The following is a 27,358-nucleotide window of genomic DNA, read 5'->3' as shown; positions in this document are numbered from 1 at the left end:
TTCTTATTGCAAAACTGTAATATTTTAATAGAAACAAAATGTTTTCAAAATATATTCAAAGGCATCTATATTATTTACATATTTGGACTTTTTTCAATTGCAAAGATAAAGGGACCTTCATTTTAAAAGATTTTCCTCATTACTTATATGGTCTGGGGGCACGATTAAAATACAAATTTGCAAGACACACATAAAGCTACTAAAATTCAGAAATATTTTCTTAGTCTGAATTTTGGTACAAAAACTGTGACCCTTCAAATATAACTCAACTTTTTTTCACTTTATGATTTCAGTCTGGAGAGGGGTCACTATAAGACGGAGAGCTAGTTTCCAAAAAGGACTAGGAGAATTTTTATTATGTTCCCACAAACAATATTTTCTATCACATTATTCTTAAGTTATAGATAATTTAAAAATTTTAAATTTGTACTAAGTTCCTGCCTTCTTACCCTATACAACAATAAGCCTCCATATTTATGGGTTCTACATGCGTGGATTTAACCAACTGTGAATTGAAATATTAAAAAGGAAGATAATGATAATCATACAACAATTAAAAATAACACAAAAAATAAGAAAAGATACAGAATAACAATTACTGAGATAATATATACGTCATGTTATGTATAATAAGTAACTTAGAGAGGATTTAAAGTATAAGGGAGGATAAGCATAGGTTAAATGCAAATACTACGCTTTGATAGAAGAGACTTGAGTAGCTATGTTGGTATCTGGGGTCCTGGAAACGATCCCCATAGATATTGAGGAGGGAGGATTGTGCTTGTGACCTCGGGATAGGAACTGTTACCTTAGTTGGCAATTTAACTATTAAGAAAATATCAAAATTATTTACATTTAAGAATGTTAAATAAAATTTTTATATTAAAAAGTTAGGCTATTTAAAGTTAAAAGATAAATAATATAAATTCGGGTTCTTAATTAAGCGCTTCCTGAAAGGTTTTTTTGAAATAATTTATTAGTAAAATCAAGATAATTTAATGACCAAAAGTCTGTTCTAGTCACACCTATTAACCATTGTAATGCTAATGAGTTGCAGGGGATACACTGCTCTTTGAACAAATAAATCAGTTTAAAGTAAAATATATTATCTCTGGAGGAGAGTCCATAAAAGTAAATATTGAATCACTTCCCAGCAATATTGACTCTCACCAAAAAATCTGAAAAATAACATTATTTTCATACAAAGAAGATGGCTGCTTTATTTTGCACCCACAGAGGCTGAGTGATGTAATTAGTAGAATCAATCAATCAGAGGACAATATAAACATCCTGATACACACAACCCTACATCTTGTCTCCCAGTCTGTTCCATCCATTGCCTTCCTTTACTCTCCTGAATTATTAGTCCATCTCCTTCACTGGCCTATGATTTTGCCAGAGAGCAGAAATTGTGTCTTCTTCATGTTTGTTCTCCATTTCCCCAATCTAATTATCTTGCATCACCCAACCAGAAATGGTTTACATACCAAAAGTGGTCAAGTATAGTTTAATATGAATCAAAATAATCAAACTACAGATTAATTGAAGTTTCTAACAGGGACATTTTGTTAAAAGGAAAACCTAATACAATTTAATTGGAAAAGGTCTACCAATTTTCAAGACAACACAGAAAATTTAACTTTAAAATCCCCAACAGTCTCCCTGAAAAATCTTACATATATGTGTGTCCTGTAGTATATTTAACATTCCTATCTCAGTTCTGAATGTTCTTCAGATTGGACTCTTCTCCTTATATTGAGTATTGGCCAATATGGGTTCAGTAAGAAGCAGAGAATACTGATTATGAGCTGTCACTATCTACCCATGTCATTAATCCCTGATTTCCTGAAGATCCAATGTGCAAAGTCGCATCATAAAACTACAGCAGAGCATAGGAAATCACAGCATTCACACTCCTGGAAATAAGGCCCAAATGTTGAAAATTTGTGTTTAAATAGTATCAGGTACATCATACTATGTTCACCTCACTAGGCATTAAGACCAATGTGAATTAGATAGATTAATAAATAAGGCAGTAAAATATAGTGGTTAAGATGTCAAGCAGTCACTTATACAACTCACCAGGTGAGTGGCATTATTATTTTTTTTTATCCACCTCGGGGTATTTTTATTTCATTACTTTTTATTATACATGAACTAGTCTGTATTTAAACTCATTATTTAAACTAAGACTTAGTTTTCTCAACTGACAGCAGTCTTAGAAGTTTTACAATGGATAACTAAGTTCAACGTTAGCATGGTACCAAGGACACGGTAAATGCTCAATGAATGATAGTGATGATAATAAAGAAGAAGATAATGATGATAATAAGGACATTAGAGATATATCCAAACAGATGTGTCCACCAAGAGAGATCAAATGTCCACAACTGCTCCAGGTGGGTAGAGAAACAATTGTAGAAATCCTAAAGAAATTAAAGTAGGTCCTGAGAGTTCAAACAATCTGGTCAAACTACTTGATTTTGTTAGGTAGAATCCCTCCTGTAGTTATATCCGGCACTCAAAAGGTGTGCCAAACACCCCTACCCTGTGTCCTTTCAGTGGGAGCACCCCACCCCTCTTCCTTTCTTCTGCTCCCTCATTACTCCTCCCCCAAATTTGAATTGAAATGAGTTTTTTTCCTATCGGGGCATGCATTAGATATCGTCTACTGGCTTCATATTAATATTGAGTACATTGGATTCTTGCTTTTCCATTATTGTGATGCTTTACTAAGAAGAATGTGTTTCAACTCCATCCAGAACATTACAAAGGATGTGAAGTCACTGTCTTTTTTATGGCTGAAGAATATTCCATGGTGTGCATGTACTACAGTTTGTTAATCCTGAGTGATGGGCATGTAGGTTGTTCCCACATGTTGGCGATTGTAAATTAAGCTGTGATAAACAATCTAGTGCAAATGTCCTTATGATAAAATGCTTTTTTTCTTTTTAGAAAGAAGTATGGAGAATCCTCAAAGAACTCAAATTAGCACTTGGACATTTTAACAACTGCCTCAACAGTTAGAAACTAAAATATTGATTTGTGATTAAAAAAATTTTCAAGTTGGGAATTAACCCAGTAGAAAAAGTGTTTTCAATCAAGGGTTTCTTAATATTACTCAATTAATACTGTGACTGTGAGTAAAAACTAACAGCCTGTATGTAAAAATCATACTTGGTAGGACTGAACCAAATGTTACTAACCAATCCCTAAACACACAGCAAATTGCACATGCCCAGGCAAAACCCAAGGCTAGTCATGAAAATAAGTTTGCATAAATTAAGGAAGCGTCAAAAATGAACAAGAAAAAAGTCATCAGCAAGTTGTATTTTTTTTTTTTTTTATTGTTGGGGAATCATTGAGGGTACATAAGCCAGTTTATACTACTTGCATTTGCTGGGTGAAGTCCATCTTTTAATAGTGTCCTACCCCCAAAAGTTGTGTCACACCCTGTGGCCCCACATGCCCCTCCCTCTTCCCTCTCTCCCTTCCCTATTCTCCGTCCCCCACCATGTACTAGTATCAATTGTCCTCATACCAGAATTGAGTACATTGGATTCTTGCTTCTCCATTCTTGCGATGCTTTACTAAGAAGAATGTATTTCAACTCCATCCAAATTAATATAAAGATGTAAAGCCACCATCCTTTTTAGTGGCTGAATAGTATTCCATGATATACATATACCACAGCTTGTTAATCCGTTCCTGGATTGGTGGGCATTTAAGTTGTTTCCACAATTTGGTGATTGTAAATTGAACTGCAATAAACAGTCTAGTGCAAATGTCCTTATAGTAAAATGATTTTTTTTTTCTTCTAGGTAGATGCCTAGTAATGGGATTGCAGGATCAAATGGGAGGTCTAGTTTGAGTTCTTTGAGGCTCTCCATACTTTCTCCCAAAAGGATTGTATAAGTTTGCAGTCCCACCAGCAACATAAAAGTGTTCCCTTCTCTACACAACCAGGCCAGCATCTGCAGCTTTGAGTCTTTGTGATGTGGGCCATTCTCACTGGAGTTAGGTGATATCTCATGGTGGTTTTGATTTGCATTTCTCTGATAATTGGGGATGATGAGCATTTTTTCATATGCTCATTAGCCATTCATCTGTCTTCTTTAGAGAAGATTCTATTCATCTCACTTGCCCATTTAGGGGATTGTTGGCTTTTTTTGTTGTTGTTGCTTAATTTGAGTGTATTCTAGTTATCAAGCTTCTGTCCAATTCATAATATGCAAATATCTTTTCCCATTCTGATAGTTGTCTATTTGCTTTGGTTGTTGTCTTTCCTTAGCTGTACAGAAGCTTTTCAGTTTAACTAAGTCCGATTTGTTTATTTTTGTTGTTGCAATGGCCATGGAAGTCTTCTTCATAAAATCTTTCCCCAGGCTGATATCTTCAAATGTCTTCCCCACACTTTCTTCAAAGATTTTTATTAATTCATAAAAATCAATAAAATCTTTTATCCATCTGGAATCGATTTTAGTGAGTAGAGAAAGGTGCAGGTCCAGTTTCAGTCTTTTACACACGGTTATCGAATTCTCCCAGTACCATTTATTGAATAGGGATTCTTTCCCCCAGTGAATGTTCTTGTTTGTTTTATCAAAGATCAGGTGGCTGTAAGATTTTATTTTCATCTCATGGGTTTTTATTCGATTGCAGATGACTATTTCTCTATTTTTGTGCCAATACCATGCTGTTTTCTCACTATGGCCTTGTAGTACAGCCTAGAGTCAGGTAGACTAATGCCCCTGGCCTTGTTTTTATTACTAAGGATTGCCTTACATCATTCTTTCAAGATTTGGAAAAAAATAATTTTTCATTTTGTATGGAAACAGCAAGTTGTATTTTTTTTCAAGAATTAAAATACTTCTTAAAGTAAATTGAGAATTTCACAGGCAGTGGTGTGCTATAGACTCACACACACCACACATATCTATATGTATACATAAAATAATGTATTCAAGGAAGCTAATTTTCCTGAATAAGGTATATTTCAAATCCCACTTCTTTCCAAAAAGTAATGCTTCAGACATGACCAAAAAAGTAAAAGAAAAAGCAGCAAGCAAGCAAGCGTTTGCTATTTTCTACATGTTGCTCGCATGTAGTTAAATAAAATATATAGGTAATTGTCTCCGGAATTGAACTTACAAATGTCTAATTGTATTGGGAACTCGACTGAGACCAGTTGCAATCACTAAGGTAAACACAGTAAAAATACTTTGAGCCAAGAGAGTGGCAACAGAGATGAGAGAGAAGTGGGTGCTTGTCAGTGATATCAAGAAAGTAACTGCCAAATCATGGGACATTTGGCACAAAGAGACCCATACAAATTTAGATAATAAATATTATATTTATGTTTACTTTTCTTGTATTTAGGATTCATTGTATTTTGTATATGAATGTGATAAAAACAAAACACAGTGCTTAAAAATTATACACAATGTCTGGACTACATGGATATTCTAATGCAACAAGTGTTTCCTAAGAGAATAATATTTAGTATTTCCTTCTCCACAGAGGGACCTGGATCTTTTGAATTTACACTTGACCTTTAAACAAAAGGCTAAGAAGTGGTAAAATATCTTTTAAATTTAAATAAAATTTATTTTATACTACATATTTTAAAATATATGATGGCAATCATATTTAAAGAAAATACCTAGTGAATTACTATCTATAGTAATTGGTAGGAAAAATATATGTTTAAAAGGAAAATTACTGACCATATTTTATACCTAAATCAATTAGTACATCCAATAATATTTAGGTTCTACATATTGTCAAGCACAGGGCCTCATATACTACATGTCCTAAAGCTTCAATAATTTTATCCATCTTATTAGCCACTAAAGAATATAAACATGCTTTTCAGCACATCTGCATAAAATACTTAGAAATAAAAAATTGGAAAGGAAATTATTGAAATTTAACCAAATATTTAAATGGTTTTCAATATTTACATGGTCCAAACACAATGTATCACCAAAACATGTATTTTATATAACTGGTTTAAATGACTTTGAAATCATAAATAATTTGCTAGAAGACTATACATGTATGTGTATATGTACACGTATATGTATGTATTATGTATTTACATGTGTTAAATGTATGAACGACTATAGATACATGTGTATATACCCATTGCTAACTCCCTTAGATTTTCAAAATCGTTTATAGGAAGAAATCTACTCTGATGTTGCATTCAGAAATGGTTAGGTGTTAAATTCTACTTACTGATACATTTGAACTATGTTATTTGATAGTAAGATCATCCAATCTAAGATGCATTTGTAATTGCAGGAAAAAAAATACATGTTAAACATCCACATTGCTTATATAAGTGGTTGCTTATTACCATTCAAATTTTAGATGTATTTAAATGCAAAAAAAAATCTGCCTTTACACTGAAACAGTATAATCATGGGATAAGCTATTTCCAAATAAGATATATCCAACAATAAGAACATATGTGGAATTTTTTAAATGGATAATCAGAGATAACTATTTAATTGATAGTTTCAAATTAAGGACTTAGACTCTGGTACCTGCAACTTCTAGATACTAAAGAAAACTAGGATATTGTATATGTTCATAAAAATATGTATATTGTATAAATGTATCATGGTTTATCATTTTTCATAAATCATCACCATAGAAATTACAAATTATTCACAGTAGATTTAATTCCAGCTAAGCTAGAAATGACTCAGCCAAGTTTCCATGACAAATAAGAACAAGCATATAAAATACTATAGACATACGACCCACAACACACTGCAGAGAACTGATATCCCAGACACTAATGTAAAACTCAGGTACACAGTAACGGTTCTATTTTTATTCTCTCTTATTCCTCAATTCTATTCATGCTACACAGTTACTTTTACACAGTAATATATTTTATTTATCTGGGCTAATTAATCTGTAACAATGAGAATTATTTATTTTAAATGGCAGAATCCTATTTTATTGCTAAGCATTTTCTTCATGACTTTTCAGTCACCTTGACCATTTTTTAGTGCATGATATCTTTTATTCATACATCACATAACTTCTTGTTTCAAATTTTAAAAATCTACACACATAGAAATGGCCACTAAGGCATTTATTTTGATGAACTGATTAAATTTCTGCCTCTGAGGACTAAGTCCTAGATACTTAATACATGGAAATAATCATATAATTAAGTAATCTAAAAAGAAGTAAATACATTCATTGAAGAGAAAACAAGGAAATGTTTTCTCAACAAATTTTCACTGAACAAGAAATAAATGTGAGTAGAAAAGTTAGAATGGAAGGAGAAGAGGCAAAGAACCTGCATCCTAATGCAAGGATAGGAGAGGGAAGAAAGTAAAGACATAATTAACGAAAGAATTAACTGAGATTTTCTATTTTTTTTAGTTTGGGGCTTTAATATCTGCTGAGATCAGAAGGAAATTTAGTCTGATTACTAAAACAGAAGTATATTTTATCTATTTACCAAACAAGAATGGCAGAAGCTTTTATACCAGGGAATTCAGCAACATGGATTAGTAATTAAGATATTAAACTGAGATCAGGGCTGAAAGTTCCTGAAATCTGCCTATTTTTTAGGACAAGTTTTCATCTTATTGAAAAATAAAAGGAATGATCTCTAGACTTTGACATCTGATTACATTTCAGACCACCTTCTCTCTGTAACATGTATGTTTCCCTTCTGTTCACAATGGTTTGCTTTTTTCCTCACGTGTTTGGAACTTGCTTTTTTTCATTAGCAAGGGAGTCCCTCTCTCATCCATATCTCTGGTTTCTTCAAACTGGAATCATCTTTTGATGCTTTTCAGACCTTCACAGGAACCAAAGATTTTTCCTGAGAGTTCTCTAACCTCTAAATTTTATATATATGGATCAAGCTACAGACATTAATATTTCAAGGAATCTTCATGATGAAATAAATATTAAGAAGTTATGGGTAAGACAACAGCCATAATTACTTGACCAGACAATCCTCTTTTGTAATGGTTCTCAAAGTGTGGCATGTGGATTAACAGAGTCAGCATCATGTGGGAACTTGTAAAAAATGCAGATTCTAGGCCCTACCCCAGATCAACAGGAGGAGAAACTTAGGTGCAAGGAAATGGAAAGTTAAAGAAAAGTGAGGTGATTTGTATGCATACTAAAATGTGAGAACCACTGTTCTTTTGTATCCTAACCAAATACAGTGGAATCTCTGTAAATTGACCACCCGAGGGACAGTAACAAATTGTTCAACATACGGAGGGGTGGTCAACATAAGGAACTCGGCTTACTAGCCTGATACGTCCATGTGGTGCATGTGCGGTCTCTGAAAATTAGGTCAACTGAAGGAGGTGGCCAATGTGGGGAGGTGGTCAATTACTGTGATACTTTTCTTAGTTCTAAAAACACAGTTTTCCCAGTTAGGGAATGCATTTTTTTTTTTTTTTATTGTTGGGGATTCATTGAGCATACACAGAACCAATGTTTTGAGTAGGCCAATAAAGGTTTTATTATTTTCAGAACCAGTTAGGCTGCTGTTTATCCAAAGGTTCTAGTTAATACTTAACCAGCTTCCTCCCAAGGTTTAACACTGTTGCCTTGAGTTCACTATATGAGAATAAGGGACGCTGGCAGGATAGCATGGGACACCTAGCCCCAGATGCAACCATAGAAGTTAGTCAAATCAGCACCTCACAGTCTCCAAATCTTGCCCCCACAGCTATCTTTTTATAACTGACTTCTCTCATATCGTTGTTGTTGTTTTTTTTTTCCTCAGATACCTTTATCAATGAATGTGTCAACCTTTCTGGCATACGACCAGCCCACAATAAGTTACTGTGGGGTGCATCATGAACTTCTCTCTCATAAGTCCTTTGAAACGAATGCACAGGAAGACACGATGGAAACACACCTAGAGACTGAGCTGGACCTGAGCACAATCACAGCAGCTGGCCGAATCAGTGACCATAAACAGCAGCTAGCTTAACTGAGCTCGTTGGTAGCCAAGGATCGCTACCAAAGTTTGTAACCTCAAGGACAACATGAGGAAGATTCATTCATTGTGGACTCTAACAACAAAACAACAAATCCCCTGTTCAAATAAACAAAAATCCAAGATTAATTCATGAAATAAAGAAGACATGAATTGTTTTCAGTCTACACTTTGTAATTAGCTAAGTTGTGCAGTATTTTTTTGACTTAAACAGAGTATGACCCTGAAAAAAAAAAAAGAATCTTTTTTTCAAAACTCATCCTACCTACCTGTAAAAACTGTACAGAGCTAATGTATTTTTCATATTGTAAATTTTCAATTATAGAAACAACTGGTCTATACAGTACCATAATTTAATTACACTTTACTTTACAAACTTTACGCATTTCAGTTTCTAAAATTTCAAATTAACAAAAATTATTCCTTGTGTTATTCAGAGTTACTCAGTTTTGTAGGGACTGTTTTGTTACTGCTTTTGTGCCCAGAGACCTTGACTCTAAAATTCTGTGCTGTAAAAAACATGCACGATTTTTATGATGCTTACTGCGTAGAATTTTATCTACTTGTTCCAGAAATAATACATTAACCAAAAAGGATTTAATTGTTCAGACTTGTAAGAGATTCTTCAATTACACAGACAGGTTTTTCTTATAAATGGGAATCAAAGATTTTTTTTTTTTTTAACAGTTCTTCTCAGACTTAACTGTTGCCTTGAATTACAGCCTAGTTTCGAAGCAGTGAAATGTAATGATAAAGAGGGATATTTTAACAAAGCATTTCCGAATGAATGACTCATTATTTCATTCTTTTGAGCAACCATTGTCAAAGGTGGGGGGAAGCATGGACAAAACGTCACTGGAAACAAAGGCCGTAACCACAGCAACAGACTTCCATACACTTAAAAGGTGCCGCTGCCAGTGACAAAGAAAAACTTTTGTTACATCTCATTATTTTCAGGCCAAGGTGGGAGGATAGAGTGTAATAATTTATACATTAGCATTTTTTCTCCTAATTAACCCAGAGGGGTTTACCTAAAAATAACCATCAGTCAATGCAAAATGTGCCTAGCTCTTAAGACAAGTTTTCATTTAAAACTGTGAGATTATATTTTGGGAACATTTCAAAGGAAATATATGAAATGTTTTGTATTGCGTGCTACATCGATTCTCTCCTGAGGGAGAACTTTAAACATCTACAGCTCATTCAAAATAAACATGAGCATGATGGAGAACTGTATCATTCAATTAGACTATAAACATCCTCACTATGTTCTAAATTGTTTATATTGCCCGTTCATAGTGGAATTCACCTGCAAGTTATCTGAGAAATAACTCAGTGTAATTTGACACCAGCCCAGCTCATTTATTGATTATGCCATTGTATTATAAAGTTAACACAAATCAAATTAAGAAAATCTGACTTTACAGAAGGTGTAATCATCAAATTGTTTCTGTTATTTGATTGACATAGGTTATTGTTTGAAAATACTGTTAATTTATGGTAATCATGCATTCTTCTTGGTCTTTTTTTTTTTAAATATAAAATCACAAGTTTCAATTACTGTTTCACTAGAAGAAGTGCTTTTTATACAGTTATTTTATATTCATGACATAAAAAATAGATCAAGGATACATCAATCTACTGGGTCAAACACAGTCAAAAACGATGAGGAAAAGAATTGTGAAAGCAATGTCTAACTTTTCAGTTTTTTATCTCTTCCAAAGAAATTATATCTATAAAAGTCTAGTTTTATTCTAGTTTATTGCAGCAAACTTAAGAGCAGCTTCAAGAAGAATCAACTTCCAAACTGTATAGCAAATCTTTGTTGAAAATATGCAAAGTCAGAAAGGAAAAAAGATGTAAATGTTGAAAAAAGCCAACTCTATTACCAATTTAAATGAATATAAATATCAAACACAATACTTGTGCCAACCACTTAGCATCCCAGATTTTGTAACATATTTTGCATAAATTTTTTGCTATTCAAAAATTTTTATCATTTTAAGTCTAATTTTAATCTTTATTTTTCCAATTTGTAATTTATTTGCGTTGTATTATTCTATGAATCTTCTTAATCCTCTACTTGAGATTTCACTTTCCACAGTAAGCAAATTTATTGTAGGCTTCAAATTTATAATTTGTGGGTCTAAACGCAAATGCAAAATTTTATTTGTTATGTAAACCAAAATGTCATTTGCAATTTTTCTCCTTAGAAATTGTCCTTGCAAAGATACAAAAGGGAGAATTAGTTTGTGTAAATAAGTGCTTTAAACCTCTATCTAGACACTTTCAAATTGATAAATAATTTTTGGAAATTTTAAGATTCCAAGTAACCTTACAAATATATGCTGATTTCCTGAAACAAATCATTCTCTTTCTTAAAAATTTTAAGTGCATCTAAGGTAGACAACTATAAATATAGCAATTACCTGGGAGCCATAGGTCTGTGCATCCAAGACTCCAGCTACCCTAAGAACAAATGACCTAAGAAGTTGGAGATTTCTTATATTTGAAATTAAATCAAAAGGGACTTTAATGAGAGAAAAAAAGGATACTGGGTTATTTGTTTGCTTAATTTTTATTTTGCCACGTTCAGATTGGGGTTGGGGGTGGTAAAAACTTGTTAAAAAGATTGTTCCTGGAATATTTATCACACATTTGCCGTTTATATCAGTTTATGTATAAAACTTGTGCTTCTAACCTATCTTTTTCAGCATTCAATAATCTCCCATTTCCTCCCTTTACTACTCACCCCAGGTCCCCCTTCCTGTCTATTGATCTCCTATTTAAACAGCTAAAATTTTTGCTTGTGTTTTGAGTTGAAAAATGAAAAGTTTGACCCAGCATGATTGCAACAACAGCAGCTACAGCACCAATAAAGTTATAAAATAAAGTTATGCAGTTTTAAGGTTTACAAACCACATTCTACACAAATTATCTCATTTTGTCTTCATAACAACCCTATGAAGACACATGAATCTCAAAGAAGTTGAGCCCTACCCAGAACACATTTGGTACTGTTGATCCATTCCCAAAACTTAGAGGCTGTTAATCTTTTGGCTATACTAAAATCTTTCTGTCTCTGATCAATGCCAGGTAACTTCCTGAGAGTGGACAAGATAAAAAGAAAAAAAAAATGTTTTGACAAGTTGTTTAGTAATCTCTAATTCCATTCCACTATCTGTATAATGTGTGGGCTAAATGGACTCTTTCTGTGTGCTGCTCTGGACTCTCACATTAAAACTATTCAAAAAATATGGCAAATCACATATTTCTTCACATGCAAGATCATTTGTAAATGTGCAGAACAGTTCCTCCCAAGATGCGGAATGTAGACCCCAAGATGCAGACATAAAATCAAGAAGCACAAGGAGAGATACCAAAGACTTTCTAAATTGAGATTGCATAATTATAAGAGATCCATAGGTTAAAAGTTTAGAGCTGATGGTGAACACTTGTATAAAATTATTTCCTTTTTTTTTTTTTTTGGCAAGATTTTTTTTTACCTATCAGAGAACAATTTTCTCAAAAATAAAATATAATTTATATACACTAACACAGATGTTAAAACAAATGCTAACATGCAAAGAATATATTTTACTGATGAACTCATTTTTGCCAAGTCTCTTTCCGTGTCCTTGCTGAATGTTCTAGAAAAATCACAAAACTGTACAGATTTGTAGTATAAATTATATTTTTAGAAGGAAAGAAAACTTGCCCAAATTTAACATTTAAGACTAATGACATAATTCTAATTTGAACTCAGATCTGACTCCATAAATTGCTTAAAAATAGAAAAATCTTTTTGCAGAAATATTTTCTAACATATAACCACTGAAATATATTTGGTTTTGACTGTTCCTGACTGGAAGACAGATATCATCTTTCAAATTAGACATTCAAAGTAAGTAAAGATACTGAAAGCATGAAAACATACGCCTGATGTACTGTTAGTAAACCGTCAGAAGGAAAATCAGATGTTCTGGGTAGCTGGAAGCCTGGAAAACCAGAGGTAATGGGACTGGCAGGTATTTGGTCTCAGGGGAGAAAGGAAGGAATCTCCAGAGTAGATATAATAACATCTTATATTGAAATAGTTCTTAACAGTTTATCATGCTAGGTTATGGTATAATAATCTCAGAAAATATAAAATGTCTCAAGGTCCAGAGGAATTAGTCTTGCAAGAAAGATAGAACTTTACTCCCATTACTTCCTCAATGCTCCATAGCTGTCCCTAAATAGAGAGGTGCCTAGGGGAAAGAATCCAGGATCAATGCTTTCGAAATCCTGATATGCCAACAAATGCAGATTAGATGGACAGTCAACAATTGTGCTTCATTTTACCATCAGCTGTAATGGGGAAGAAACATTTGAAAATTTAAAACACACTAGAATGGTGATGGGTTATTCTTAAAGGTCTCCTATAACTTGCATGTTGACTTTATTATGAGATAAGAGACAGCTTATATTTAACTGTTTTAATTTATGTCAGTTGATTATTTACCTTTTTCTGAAGGACATTGATCTTAAAGCAGCAGAGTGCCTCGGCCATACAGGTCTTAGAGAACTCTGGAGTTTCTTCCTCCTCTCTCTTATTTATAGATTTTGTTTTACATGATTATTTGTCATCCTGAAAAGCTGATTAAAAAATGGTTTTGTGTAAATCAAGTACTATTTCAAATGCATCAAGAGACTTTGTGATAAAGGATCCTTCAAATTCTTTGTTTTCTAATCTGAAACATTACCTGCTAATTTATCTTCTGTAAATTCATTTCCATATACTTTGTATCGTGTAATGCAGCACATTTGTTTTGTGTGGCCTTGGAGGTTCTTTGAGGCAGTCTTTGCCTCAGACTATATAAAATGAAAGGCTGATCCCAGATTTTGAGTTGGTCTATATGAGTGATCAGTTTCAGTCTTGTCTACTTACTCACTTTATCTGGATTGATGTGAAAAGAGTAGTAAGATAACATGAATGGATAAAGTTGATAGTTATTTTTTTCCATTTATTTGTTTTATTTTTTGCCACCTATCATATCCTCAAAGTTACTAGGAAGTGGAGATGATTCCAGATCTCTTGGGTCAATTCTAGATTTACTGAATCAGAATATCTGGGATGGATCCCAAAATATGCATTGCTAACACATGACTCAGGTATTTCTAATGCATGCTAAGTTTTGGAAAATATTGCTCAAATGAATTTACTTTTACCAAGTCATTGAATTGCTTTTTATTCCTATCTAAAATTATTAATTCTTGTGCTTTCCTATACCAATGTGAATCTACTTTTCTAAGCCTGGCTAAATGTTTTTCTCGACTGGAGAAATGTAAAACAAAGGACAACTCTACATAAAATGCTCACATTGTTTTCTGACAGACTGTGTTGTTTACAGATTTTGCTCCCCATTAACTCTTTCCACAGGCATATGTGAACACAGGCTTAGCAAATGGATTAGCTACTTAACTTGTTAGTGTTCCCACAGATAGTAATATAATGGCTGAAAAGCTAGAGGTGGGAGAGAGGCAGGAATTAATGTATAACATATCAGGTACTCTGATCTCTCCTCATCACATTCTTAAACCATGCAGGAAGTATAACCATCATTTTAAAGAAGAGGAAAATAACCATCATGGGAGTTAAATAACTTGCCAGGTCTCATACAGTAGAGTTGAGGATTCAAATACAGATTTGTCAGACTAATAGGCTCCTAGGATCCCATAGCACATTTTCAAAAATGAGAAAAGATCATGATCAATATACTTAACATATATTTTAGTGGGGGGTGAAGACAGCAGAAAAACAGTATTCCTTTTTATTTCCAAATAGAAAAATTTTGAAAATTATTTCTTGCTACAGAGATTTCCTTCAAAGTCCAAATCCGCAACTTAATGGAAAGAAATATCCATTACTTTCTTGAAGTTTTGTACATGGTTTCCTAAAAGAGAGTGAATATTATATTTATGATTATATTTTCATTTCCAATCATCGTAGCTATCTAATAAAATTAAACCAAAATGGGATAAGTAAATATCTAGAAGATAACCTTCAATGGCTAAAAAGGGAAGATAGTTGTTAACTGAAGCAAAATCTATATGGATAAACAGTCAATGAAGTTACCAAGTGCAAATGACAAGGTAGAAAACCACTAATAATCTACGGTTACAAAACTGACAATGGCATGGCTTGGGTTTCAGGAAGTTTCTTGTGAAGGATTTTGTACAGCAATATTCTCTACAGCAGTATTTGACTCACACAAATGGTATGGGTTCTGTAAGACAACATTTGTGACAATGCAGACTCTTCTTGTCCTATTCAGAACATGATATATAGTTTAAATAAAAAGTAAATATAATTTCCTTGTTAGGTTATTGCAACTGTTTTCATTATAGGGAGATGGACAAATAAAACTATTTTTTGAAAACTTCTTTTTCAACTCACAACTTCAGATAAGTCTTCTTCAGTCTCAATTATTCACAAATGATTCTTACATAGTCTCCTGATTCCATTCGTGTCTCCAGAAGCTTTTCATTACACCATTGTGTTGTTTCTCCCACACCTCCACAAGCCCAAATCATTGGGAAATCCTATTATAACACATGCAGTCTTCAAAAGCCAGTAATATACGCTGTCGATCACACTTCGTACTAAAAATGACCAGTACCGTAATTGTGATAAACAAACAAACAAATGAGGCTATAAATCTAAAACCATTAATGAATCCAGCAAAGAAATTCTAGGATCCTGAATATAAGATTGTGTCTTCACATTCTGGCATCACTACCTCCACAGATATTTATCTTAAATATCTAGAATAATTCTGCTTGTGGACAACAAGTTCTTGGTATGTAGGTTGAAGATGTGATGGACGACAACAAAGGAAACAAAAAAATTACACAAATCAAGAGGTAAGTGAAAGAAATATGACTTATTTTTGCATAATTTGCAAGTAATTTTAAAGTAAATTTTAATGAAAATTTATAATAACATAAGTGGATATTGGGGATACAAGAACAGATATTTGCAATAGCAATACATATTAGATAGGTAGATGGGTAAGTAGGTAGATTGATAGGTAGAATCAGTTCGACCAAATGAGAGAATATGAAGAATAAAATTCAGTTCAAGAACTATCTCTTTCTCCAGAATAGAAAATGAAAGGCCAAGGAAAAAATATTTAAATTAAATGCCAAATCATCTTTTCAAGGCCAAATTTGACATAATCCAAAACTTTAAACCCTGAATTGCTGCTTTTATCATTTGAATGATTATATTAATTCACATAAAGCTAGTCAAAATCTGATTTTTTAAAATGAATTATAATTTTAAATATGCTCAATCTGTTCTTGCTGTTTTATGTTAATAATATTTTTTCTTTCAATGCAGATCCATAAATAAAATGCCCTAAACAATCGGATTAAAATGTAGTGAAATATTGGACACCCCTGTTGTGCTGTGCAAAAAGGCTATTGTCAGAGTAGAATGTTCACCACAGTAGGGAGCCAAAAATACAGATTCCGATGTCCCCTCTAGCAGATTGACTTCAGCAATTCTAACGCTCATTATCTCTGGGTCTTATTTTTTATGTACGTATCAAATAAAGAAATTATTGCCTTGAGGCAAGAGCCTAGAAGCCCAGACTAGTTCTAGTCTGACTATACCTACACCAGACAGATCTAGGAAAAGACACTGGACATCTCTGAACTCACATGATACCTAGGGGAAAATTTGAGATTCTTGTGATGTCAACTTTTTTTTTTAACCTTTGGATTTGATGGAAATTTAAGTTTAGGGTATTGGAAATACTTCAAAATTCCTTGCCAGTTTCTTCTCAATAATCTTCAATCTTTAGTCTCCTACGCCAACATTGGCTTTTACACATGGCTATTTAACAATGAATCATTGCTATCCTTCATCATGTAAAAGAATAACATAAAGCTGGAGTTGTTGACTCCATTGGCTTTTGATTTGCCTTTGATTCTAGTTAGGGGCTATGTGTGAACTTGACTTGGTACCTTGGTACTACCACAGAGGGGTTGAAAGAAGAGTCTTCTAACAGATAAACGTTCCATGCAAGAAAAAACAGAAATGTGGTTGGGGGCAACGTTTTTTAACTTAATAATCTCAAATAATTTTCTGATAAGTACATGCCTCCTTCCTACTGAGAATATAAATATAACGCTCTATAATGAAAACACGATTTTGTTGTCACATACTTGCACTTTCAAGACTGACCTCAGACAACTGATAGTGTTCTTGCCAACTGATAGTGTAATTGCCAACAGAAGGAATGTCTGTTTAATTATTTCCAGGAAGAATGACTTAATACCAAGCACTTTCAGACAAAATACAACTAACACTTACTGAATATTTACTTTTCTAAGCATTTTATATATATTAATTCATTTAGTCTTCATTAATATGGTTAATAGGATTAATAATAACGCTATAAAATACTTTTTCCCCTTAACAACAGAGGATACACCAAGCAATTATATAACACAGAGCTACTAAATTGTGGAGCAAGACTTGAAATCAAGGTGATAGTTCTACTAAAAAATTAACCCATACTAACTGCTTATTTAAAGTCACTTTAAAGTCCCATTCTTATGTTTAAAATTCTACTTATGTAAGGCGGTAACTGAAGACATTTTATCAGTATAATGGATATGTTCATTACATACCAAATAGATGCCTCGTAAAAGGTAAGAATATCTGAGAGGGACACAGAGCACATAATATAGTCTCTGTCCTCAAAGGGCTTTCAGTCCTACCACAGACAGAAAGCATCCATATTTAACAGAAATAAATTTCAAGAGCTAAATTTAATATGTGCAAATGCAAACAGCAATTAGGGGAAAATGAAATCAAAGTTAGTAGAGTTGGTGGGGCTATCTCAGGGAAAAGTGAAAACTGAGATAGAACTTAAAATTAGTGGCATTTAGGTGGCTAGATAAGAGGACAGAGAAGACAAAAAATTACGGGCATCTATTACTCCAACAGTATTTGCTAGATTCATGCTCTTCAGAAGAGAAATACCAGGCTCAATCTTTGTCCTGATTGCCTAAAAGTTCAAAGCCAAATTTTACTCTGGCAACACAAAATCTTTTTAGATGGGCTTAAACATTTCCTACATTTTCCTAAACTCTATTTCTCTTTACATTTCTGTTTTATCTGTTGTGCTTTATCTTTCTTTCCAGGGAAAGGGATCATGTTAATCCTTTGTGGAAAATGTTATAAGTTTCGATAAAATGTTCATAAAACATTTTGAAGACTGATCCATGCAACTCCATTAAATTAACACAATGATATGCATTAGATTAACTTCTTAGAAACTAATAATAATAATATTCTCCAACTACTGTTTGGCATCAGGTGAAAATAAGGCATATAAATAGATTGGCTTTTTCTTTTTTCAAACTTTTCAGTTTTTATGTTTGTATTGGTGAGTTATCAACCAGATTTTTTTTTTCTTTTCTTTTGAGACAGAGTCTCAAGCTGTTGCCCTGGGTAAAGTGCCATGGCATTATAGTTCACGGCAACCTCAAACTCTTGGGCTCAAGCGATCCTCTTGCCTCAGTTTTTCTATCTTAGTAGAGATGGAGGTCTCACTTTTGCTCAGGCTAGTCTCGCACTCATGAGCTCAAGCTAACCAGAATTTTTATTACAAAGAGTAAAACCAAAATCATTTTTGTTATATTTTACAAATAAAGTAAAGTAGAATACTTTAAAAGACCATTATCAAACCATTTAGGTAATAGAACACAGACCAGTACTAGACTAGAAATCACTCTAGAGTAAGCTATTTTTATGAACACCAACATGTAATCATATTCAGAGTTATTTCTGTCTTCAAAGTACAGACAACTATCACAAAAGTTGCTATTTAATAAGTACAGTCAAATACATATGTTTCTAACCTAAAAAATGACACATAGAAGATGCTTTAGTTCTTTTTCAACTTTTTAAAAGGTGAGACATGTTGTCTTTTAACCAAATTTTACTCATGATTTGGAGTATTAGCTTGTAATTACTGCTGTTTACTTGAGAGTTACAAATTTTCATTCATGCTACAATGTGGCCTTTCTTTTATGTGGCAATTATCTTTTGTATTATATCACAATATTTTGGTTTTTTAAATTCTATTTGATCAAATAAGCATGTATTTATTTAATCAGCTTTTACTACAACATGCCACAAACCATGATAGGAGACAGTAATGAAGTGCTTAAAGAGAATAAATAGTTATTATTCAATATGATATTACTAAAAAATGAAGTTTATACATGTAACTGTAGGACTAAAAGAAGAAAATAATCATTTTTGTTGGAAATCAGAAAAGGGCTCACAGAGTAAATGCTATTTGAGATTCTGGATTCTAAAATTTGCCCATCACAAAGCTCAGTAACAGTTTCCACCCCCACCTCCTAATTAGAATGGAGAGGCACTATAGACGTCTGTGGTTATTAGCTTCTGAAACCTAGGACTCTAATAATTTCTGAGTCTCAGATTTTCCCCATATAGCTAGTCAATTTTTTCCTGTATATACATAGATATGTATATGTACATATTTAAAAAGATTTTTTAATTGTCCCTTCCCATAATCTAAATTTAATCCTCAAATAAAAATCATCAATTTAACCATTCTATGATAAATATAGACAATGTGTAATTTCAGTAAATAACTAAACAGTAATAAGTGAATAAATAGACTGTCAGAAGTTTCTTAGTTTGTTTTGTCTATAAAATGTCCCATGAAAACATGATCTCTATGTGTCAAAAGCCTAGGAGAGTGCATTGGCTCTTGAGTATAATCCAGAACTTTGAAATGCCAAGGCAGGAGGAAACTTGAGGCCAGGAATTTGAGACCAGCTTGGCTAATGAGTGGACCCTGCTCAATCAATCATCGGTCAACAAAAAAGCCTATATTGCAGTTCTAAGCTCAGGAATATGTGAAAAAGTGTGACAAGGGTATATTGGATTATATGATTTAAATTTTTACCACCTACTTGTTATGGCATAAGACTAATATTAAAATGAATGAGAACAAGGTTGTATGTACAGCCTTTTGCATTTTATTCCATTACTATCAAATGAATCATTTAAAAAGTGGAAAGAAAGAAGTAAGGTGATGAATTCACCTGTCACAATACTAAGCACAGTTGTTTCGGAAGCTTCTCAGTATCATTAACTCTTCACTTCCTTAAATGTTCTTTGTCTTTTCCTGAACAGCCATATCTTTCTATAAGAATACAATTGCTCCAAAATGATCCCATTATTTATTTGGTCTTTAATGTGAATTTTTATTAAATCTTCAAGAATGCACCTTGCATCCTTGAAGGTTTAATAAATAAAGCCAAAATAATATTAGTGACTTCAGTAACTAGTTTAAGGCATAGTTTCTGATCTTCCCACTTAGAAAAATGAATATATTTTCATTTTAGAATTTTATGACAAATTATTATTAACATGAAGAAAGTTCCTATGAATAATGCTATTTTAATGAATGTCAGGGGAAGTGTGACTAATGTTCTCAAATACTCTTAAAGATTATGAAGAGCGTGCACTATGGCAAAGGCATCCATGAGAATCCCCAATACATGGAATAGATATTGTATTCCAACAATTATTTTTCAAAGATAAATTACATATAAATTTTTACTCTTTAAAGTCATCTTCAGTGTGGTCATTTCTGTGTGGTAGTAAATGAGCCCATAAAATTGAATTCATTAGACTGCAACTAATCCTATTAAATATCTAAACATACTTAATGTTAATGTGAATGCTTTGAATGTTCTTTTTGGAACGTTACCTATGTAGAGTCTATAATTTGTTAGTAACTATAAATTATAACAACCTTTAGCTTTTTTTTATTTTTATTTTTTTTAAAACTAAACTTAATTTCCATTGAGACAGCAGAATCTAATGTGGGAAAATCCAATTGGTTTATAAAAAAAAAAAATCAATGTACTTTTATTTCATGAGACTTTGGAACTGTTAAGATTGGTATAAAACATTGATATTTACATTCCTGAGTGGAATAGAAGGGGGAGCAGGTGATGGCAAATGGGACAGTCTCCCAAAGGCTTTGAGAAATACTAGTAGATCTCCACCTACCAGTTGGAAATTCCAAGTTCACAGGATCTAATGCTAGCTGAAATCCAAGCCCTGGATGATCTTTACCATTGCTTTTCAAGTTTATACCACACCTACCACACAGGGACAATTTCTAAATTTAAACATCCGATCAACCTAGTGATCACAAAGAGAATGGCTATATTTCATTATTGCCATTGAATTCTTCATTGTATATTAAATTTGCTATATATTCATTACGTCCCCCAAAATCCTGCCTTTAAAACATTTGTTACAACAAGAAAAAGAAAAAAATTTTAAAAAGGGGCAGAAATAGACTAAAAATTAAATTAGAGTTTAATATAATCCTACTTGTAAGGAGGTAGTTCTAAGGAGGTACGTCTGTCTTGACCTAAATAATTTGTCATTCCTTTGAATCTTGTGGAATAAATATATCTTAAATTTCTCCATTCCATTCGACACATCACAGGTGACCTTGGTGAGAGTACAAGGAACAGTTAGTTTTGGGGCCCTAAATAAACCACAGGAAAAATGATATATTATTCTGCTTATTTTATTCTTCATCTCCATGTTTATGCCTTCATCCTCCTTTCCTTCTCTGCGTAAGTTTCATATTACATATTATACACACATATGTGCTGATACAATAATAATGACAGGACTGAGAGAGGAAAATATTATCCTAATTTATTTTGCAATATGGTTATCCATTTATACAATATTATAATGTCATATTAGTTCACAAAATAGTATAAATAAGGTTATATTTAATTCAGTACCATTTCCAACAACTAATCCTCATTTCCAAAATAAGTCTTTTTTTTTTTTTTTTTGAGACAGTCTCACTCTGTTGCCCCAGGCCTAGAGTGCTATGGCATCATAGCTCGCAGCAACTGCAAACTCCTGGGCTGAAGCAATGGATCCTCTTGCCTCAATCAGCCTTGGAGTACTGGAACCACTGGCACCCACCACAACACCTGGATAATTTTTCTATTTTTAGTAGAGACAGCGGTCTTGTTCTTGTTCAGGCTGGTCTCCAACTCCTGTGCTCAAGCAGTCCACATGCCTCAGTGTCCCAGAGCGCTAGGATTACAGGCATGAGCCATCATACCTGGGCCAAAGTAAGTCTTTTTTTTTTTTTTTTTTAAATAAATCAAATATCCTAGAGGTCAACAGCATTTGGATAAGACCCAAAACTTCTGTAAAAATACTCTTTGACACTTTCCATAAAAGCAGTTTGCCTGTGGCTCAGTTTTTGGACTTCCACAACCCCTCAAATAATTAAGAACTTGGTTTTACATGACTGCATGTGTGGTATTTTATGAAAAATACAGAAGCTTGTTAATGAGAATTGCCAAAAAAAAATTACATTTAAAATATCTCAAATTTTTTTTGTCAAACCAATATGGGGAAGAAAGTTATATATTGGTGTATATTTGTGCAGAGTCACCATAATGGATTGTAGGCATAAAAGAAATCCACTGTAAGACATTCCACCGCTCTCCACAGTCATGGTTTCCCAGATACATCAATCTCCTCAGAATAGCAATGTTAATATAATGTAATACATGAAAAGTACAAGCTCAGTGCCTGTATCTCAGTGGTTAGGGGGCCAGCCATATACACTGGAGCTAGCAGGTTCAAACCTGGTCCGGGCCTGCTAAATGACAATGACAACCACAACAAAAAAAAATTAGCCGGGCCAGTTGTGGTGGGCGCCTGTAGTCCCAGCTACTCGGGAGGCTGAGGCAAGAGAATTGCGTAAGCCCAAAAGTTGAAGGTTGCTATGAGCTATGACGCCTCTACCTAGGGTGACATAATGAGACTCTATCTCAAAAAAAAGAAAAAGAAAGTATCCTTTCTATTTACCTTTACTAATTAGGAAATTCCTAAATAGTAAGTTTCTTGCCAAAGCAAACTCTGAAACACTAAGATTTAAGTTATTTCATTATGATGGGAAAAAAAATCATCATTGAATATAAGAGTACCAGCTAGTAATAAATTATGTACAAGTCACTCCAGCACAGTGTATTTCAATCACTTCAGTATTTTTAGCCTCCCCAAAAAGTGTCAGAAATGAGGCATGAAAAACTATTAACGGAATCATTCACACACTGAATAGATGTTGTTGTCAGTTTGTTCTTTCAATGGAAATAATGAACAACTGATTTATTTATAACTGGTAATGATGATAATACACCTTCATTTGCCACCCTTTTCAGTATATCACAGATTTGTTATCATTGTCTTATTTCATGCCTGATCCAAAATCATATGATTTCATGAAAATTTCTTCTTTCTAAGATTTCTCCTTAACTCTAACATTCCTTTGGCTTTAGGTATAATTGAAATGTTTTTACTTAGTTCTCTTGTAACATTTTTCTTTCAGTTTTCTGTCTTCAGCCCTGGTGGAATTTATTCATTCTTTAAATTTATTCTTAAACTAAAGGCTCAAATATGGATTTTAAGTGGGTGCAGAATACATTTACGTAGTCACTACGAGTGAATCCTGTCAGCACTTATTTAGTCAACTTCCTGTTCTTTCTGAAATAAAGGTAAAAGCAGTAAACAGAACAGGTTAAGGAAGATAATGGAGGCTGATTTATACTTCAGAGAGAAAGAATTTTTGGTCTTAAGAATCAAGGCAAGGAGACCATTCATTTTTCAATTTTTTTTTTAAATTTTAGAATCAAAAGGAACTGTGGCAGCACCTGTGGCTCAGTGAGTAGGGCGCCGGCCCCATATGCCGAGGGTGGCAGGTTCAAGCCCAGCCCCGGCCAAACTGCAACAAAAAATAGCCAGGCGTTGTGGCGGGCGCCTGTAGTCCCAGCTGCTTGGGAGGCTGAGGCAAGTTAGAGGTTGCTGTGAGCTGTGTGACGCCACGCACTCTACTGAGGGCGGTACAGTGAAACTCTGTCTCTACAAAAAAAAAAAAGGAACATTTCACATGACTTTCCGATTTTAACTTTGTAACCAATTTTGTACTTTCTAGACATTTGACATTTTTTATATTTTTCTGCACAACACTGTGTATACTCTGTACTATGCCCTCAACTTGCACTGTAGGTCCATATAAGTAAAAGTCTTTGAGGATTTGCTTCTACATTTATACAAAAGTATTGTTGAGAAATACTACATATATCCATCATATTATGGGATATCATTTTTTACAAGAACATGTGAGTATTGTATTTCTGAAGTAGGTACAGGAAAAAATTTCCATTGGAAATGGTTATGCTTTAACTCCAATGAATAATAAAGCCCTCCAACATGTCCTTTCTTCTTTATATCTTTGCTCAGGAATCCAGAACTGGGTTACACTCAATAACATCCCAACCAGAATAACTTTCCCATTGGGTGTCCTGGCTTTCTCCCTTTTCATATTTTTAATTTCATCTTTCTAGTCTTATTTTGTAAATCTTACTTCATATGTCTTTTGTAATAATCAGGTCTGACATTATTTGAGAAGAAAAATGTTTAAATAAGAAAATAAACTAGACATGCCATTTTTTAAAAACATTTTTGATTCTTATTGCAATAATGTCATTACATTAATTTCAGTATGTTCAAGTTTACCCATATAAAAATATTCTCAACATGATTTCATGACACTATTTAAACAAGTGCTTCCTTCTACTTATAGTCAGAGGATTGGAGTTAATAAGTGAGTAAAATTCTCAACATAAAATATAGACTTGATGTGCCATATTAATTATGAAATAAATATAAACTGAAATTGAAATTTAAAATGAATGTGTTTTTCTAATTTTATCCTGAATTTTATCATGAACAAATTTCATTATAGTCTATTTGAAAATTCATGTAAAGGAAAAATATAATAATATTCATCTATAGCAATATATGAACTTATTCACACATAGCATTTTCATGTGCATTCCATGGTTAGACTTCAATACCACTGTCACATTTATGAAGCATGCAATAAAGACAAATTTAAAATATAACAGTTCTCATTTGGTAGGTAAATCTAATCATCGGTTGAACATCCTAGAATTCCATCACTCCTTAAAATCAGAAAAAAAAGAAAAAGAAAACTTTAAACATTATATTGAAATATTGAATTCTGTTCCAAATTATTTTATAATTCCTATTTCATAAACATTCTTTGAAAAATTTAAGAATGAATTGGTTTCAATGTAATAAATATGGTACATGAAATACACAGCGGGGTGTCCAAACCAAGGCTCACAGCCTGAATGTGGCCCAGGATGGCCATGAATGTGGCACAACACAAAACCATAAACTTACTTAGAACATCACGAGATTTTTTTTGGTGGCACTTGATTGTATGGTTCTTGAGCATAAGTTTGTAGATAAAAAGTCAAGCTGTGTTGCAAAGTCACATAATATAACCATACGTATGCTCTCACTATTTGTACGCACATGTGGCTTCAGTTTCACTGCAATGTGCAGCCTCCAAACACAGAAAGTCAAATTGACACCATCAGGTGGGACATGTGCTCATAGCAACACAATGAGGCAGAGATCATCAATAATATTTCAACCTACCACTGTAACACTAGGCATTTAATGTTACTAAAAGTCAGGTAAGCCTTCTTATTTGATTATTAAGGGCACTTCCACACCTCAGGAGAGCCTCACGCATTGAGGCTCACACATTCAACATTTCAACATAATTGCTGCACTTTATAGTTAGCCCTCCCCATCCCCCTGTGTCAACAGCAGAGATGTGAAAGAACCCCATCCTTGCTTTCTATTTTCCTGTCAGTTAATTGGCATAACAAACATAGATGTAGTCCCTAATCTATTTTTACCTTATTAATCCCCACATGGCTCTACAGCATCTCAAAAGAAAACAGAGCCCCCCAAAAAAGAAAAATTATGGATCAAGGAAGATTGTTCAATGAAAAGTGGATAGATGACTACTTTTTTGTTGAGGTGAATAGTAAGGCACTGTGCTTAGTTGGTAGGGAATTTGTTCAAGTTTTCAAAGACTATAATTTGAAAAGGCATTATATGCAAAAACATGCTGCCCAATTCAAAGGGTATGAAGGATTGTGTTAGAAGGACAAAATAGTAGAATTGAAAAAAGTCTGTCTTCTCAACAACAACAAAAAAATTTTAAGGCATTACAACTTAGCTGGATTCCATTGTAAAAACTGGTTAGGTGTTAGGATATTTAATAGCAAAAAATCAGAACCATTTATTGAAGGTGAGTTTATTAAGCACTGCATGGAAAACACGGTAGATATAATCTGACCTGCTAAAAAGGGACATCTTTCTAAAATCAGTTTGTTTCACCAGACAACATAGACAAGCAAACAGAAGAAATCAGAAAATCTATCAAAGTTTGGAGAGTAAAGTTTCTAATTTTTAAATTTTGTGCTTTGGTGATGGATGACAGTGCTGCTGCTATAGACATGGCTCAACTTGCCATTGTTATTCAAGGTATTGATGACAAATATAATGTCACTGAATAAATAGCTTCTTTAATGCCATTAAAAGATACAAGTAAATCAAGAAACTTAATCAAATCAGTAAAAAATATGTTAAAGCAATTTTCTTTGTCCATTGTCAGAATATCTGGTATAATTACTGATGGTGCTCAGGATGGTAGGCAAGAGAGAGGGACTTATAAAATTAATAGAAAGTGATACAATTGCCAACCAAAACTCACCTTTGGTGAAGTATCATTGCATAATACATAAAGAAAATTCATGCACCAAGCTTTAAAAATGGATAATGTCATGCAAATCATCATCAAGACTGTGAATTTCCTAAGTGTGAAGAGATTGAATCATCACCAATTCCAGGAATTCCTTAAAAGTATTAATGCTTTTACTTTATGTATCATTTACTTTTCAGAAGATGGCCAAATGTTGAAAAGATTTTATGATTTTGCAACATGTTATCAGTTGTTTATGGTATCAAAAATCAAATTTGTGCCAGAACTTGACAATGAAAACTGGCTTATAGATTTAGCATTTCTGGTGGATTTAGCAGCTCATTTAAGAGTTAAACATGGATTTTCAAGGTTAAAGCCAACATATCAGTACAATGTTTCACACCATAACAGCATTCCAAATTGAAATGATGGCAACCTCAAATTAAGGCAAATAATTTTATGCATTTTGATATGTGGACTAACCATAAATATGCAGCCTTGCTTTTCACTTTGACACAAGAATTTGAAAATAGATTTCAGAGTTTCTGGAAAGATAATAAATATTTTAGTGCATCTGTAACTCTGTGACTCCATTTTCTGTTGAAATCAATATGTTACCTGCCAA

The 27,358-nt window shown here is 33.2% G+C and overlaps 2 protein-coding genes across 2 annotated transcripts in view; one reads left to right on the top strand and one right to left on the bottom strand.

Annotated features, from left to right (window-relative positions):
• Nucleotides 1-10,982, top strand: part of LRRTM3 (leucine rich repeat transmembrane neuronal 3) — a 181,004-nt gene extending 170,022 nt beyond the window's left edge. Inside the window, exon 3 of the mRNA XM_053584033.1 lies at nt 8,777-10,982. Within this exon, the coding sequence (XP_053440008.1) occupies nt 8,777-8,986 (210 nt within the window). The 3' untranslated portion in view covers nt 8,987-10,982. The remainder of the gene's footprint in view (nt 1-8,776) is intronic.
• The window catches only part of CTNNA3 (catenin alpha 3), a 1,739,301-nt gene that overhangs the window by 1,166,985 nt on the left and 544,958 nt on the right, over nt 1-27,358 (bottom strand). The gene's annotated exons all lie outside the window — the stretch shown is intronic.

Source organism: Nycticebus coucang, chromosome 3, assembly GCF_027406575.1.
Source record: "Nycticebus coucang isolate mNycCou1 chromosome 3, mNycCou1.pri, whole genome shotgun sequence".
NCBI lineage: Eukaryota > Metazoa > Chordata > Mammalia > Primates > Lorisidae > Nycticebus > Nycticebus coucang.
The sequence above is the reverse complement of the archived record's forward strand: the minus strand, read 5'-3'. Positions and strand labels throughout refer to the sequence as shown.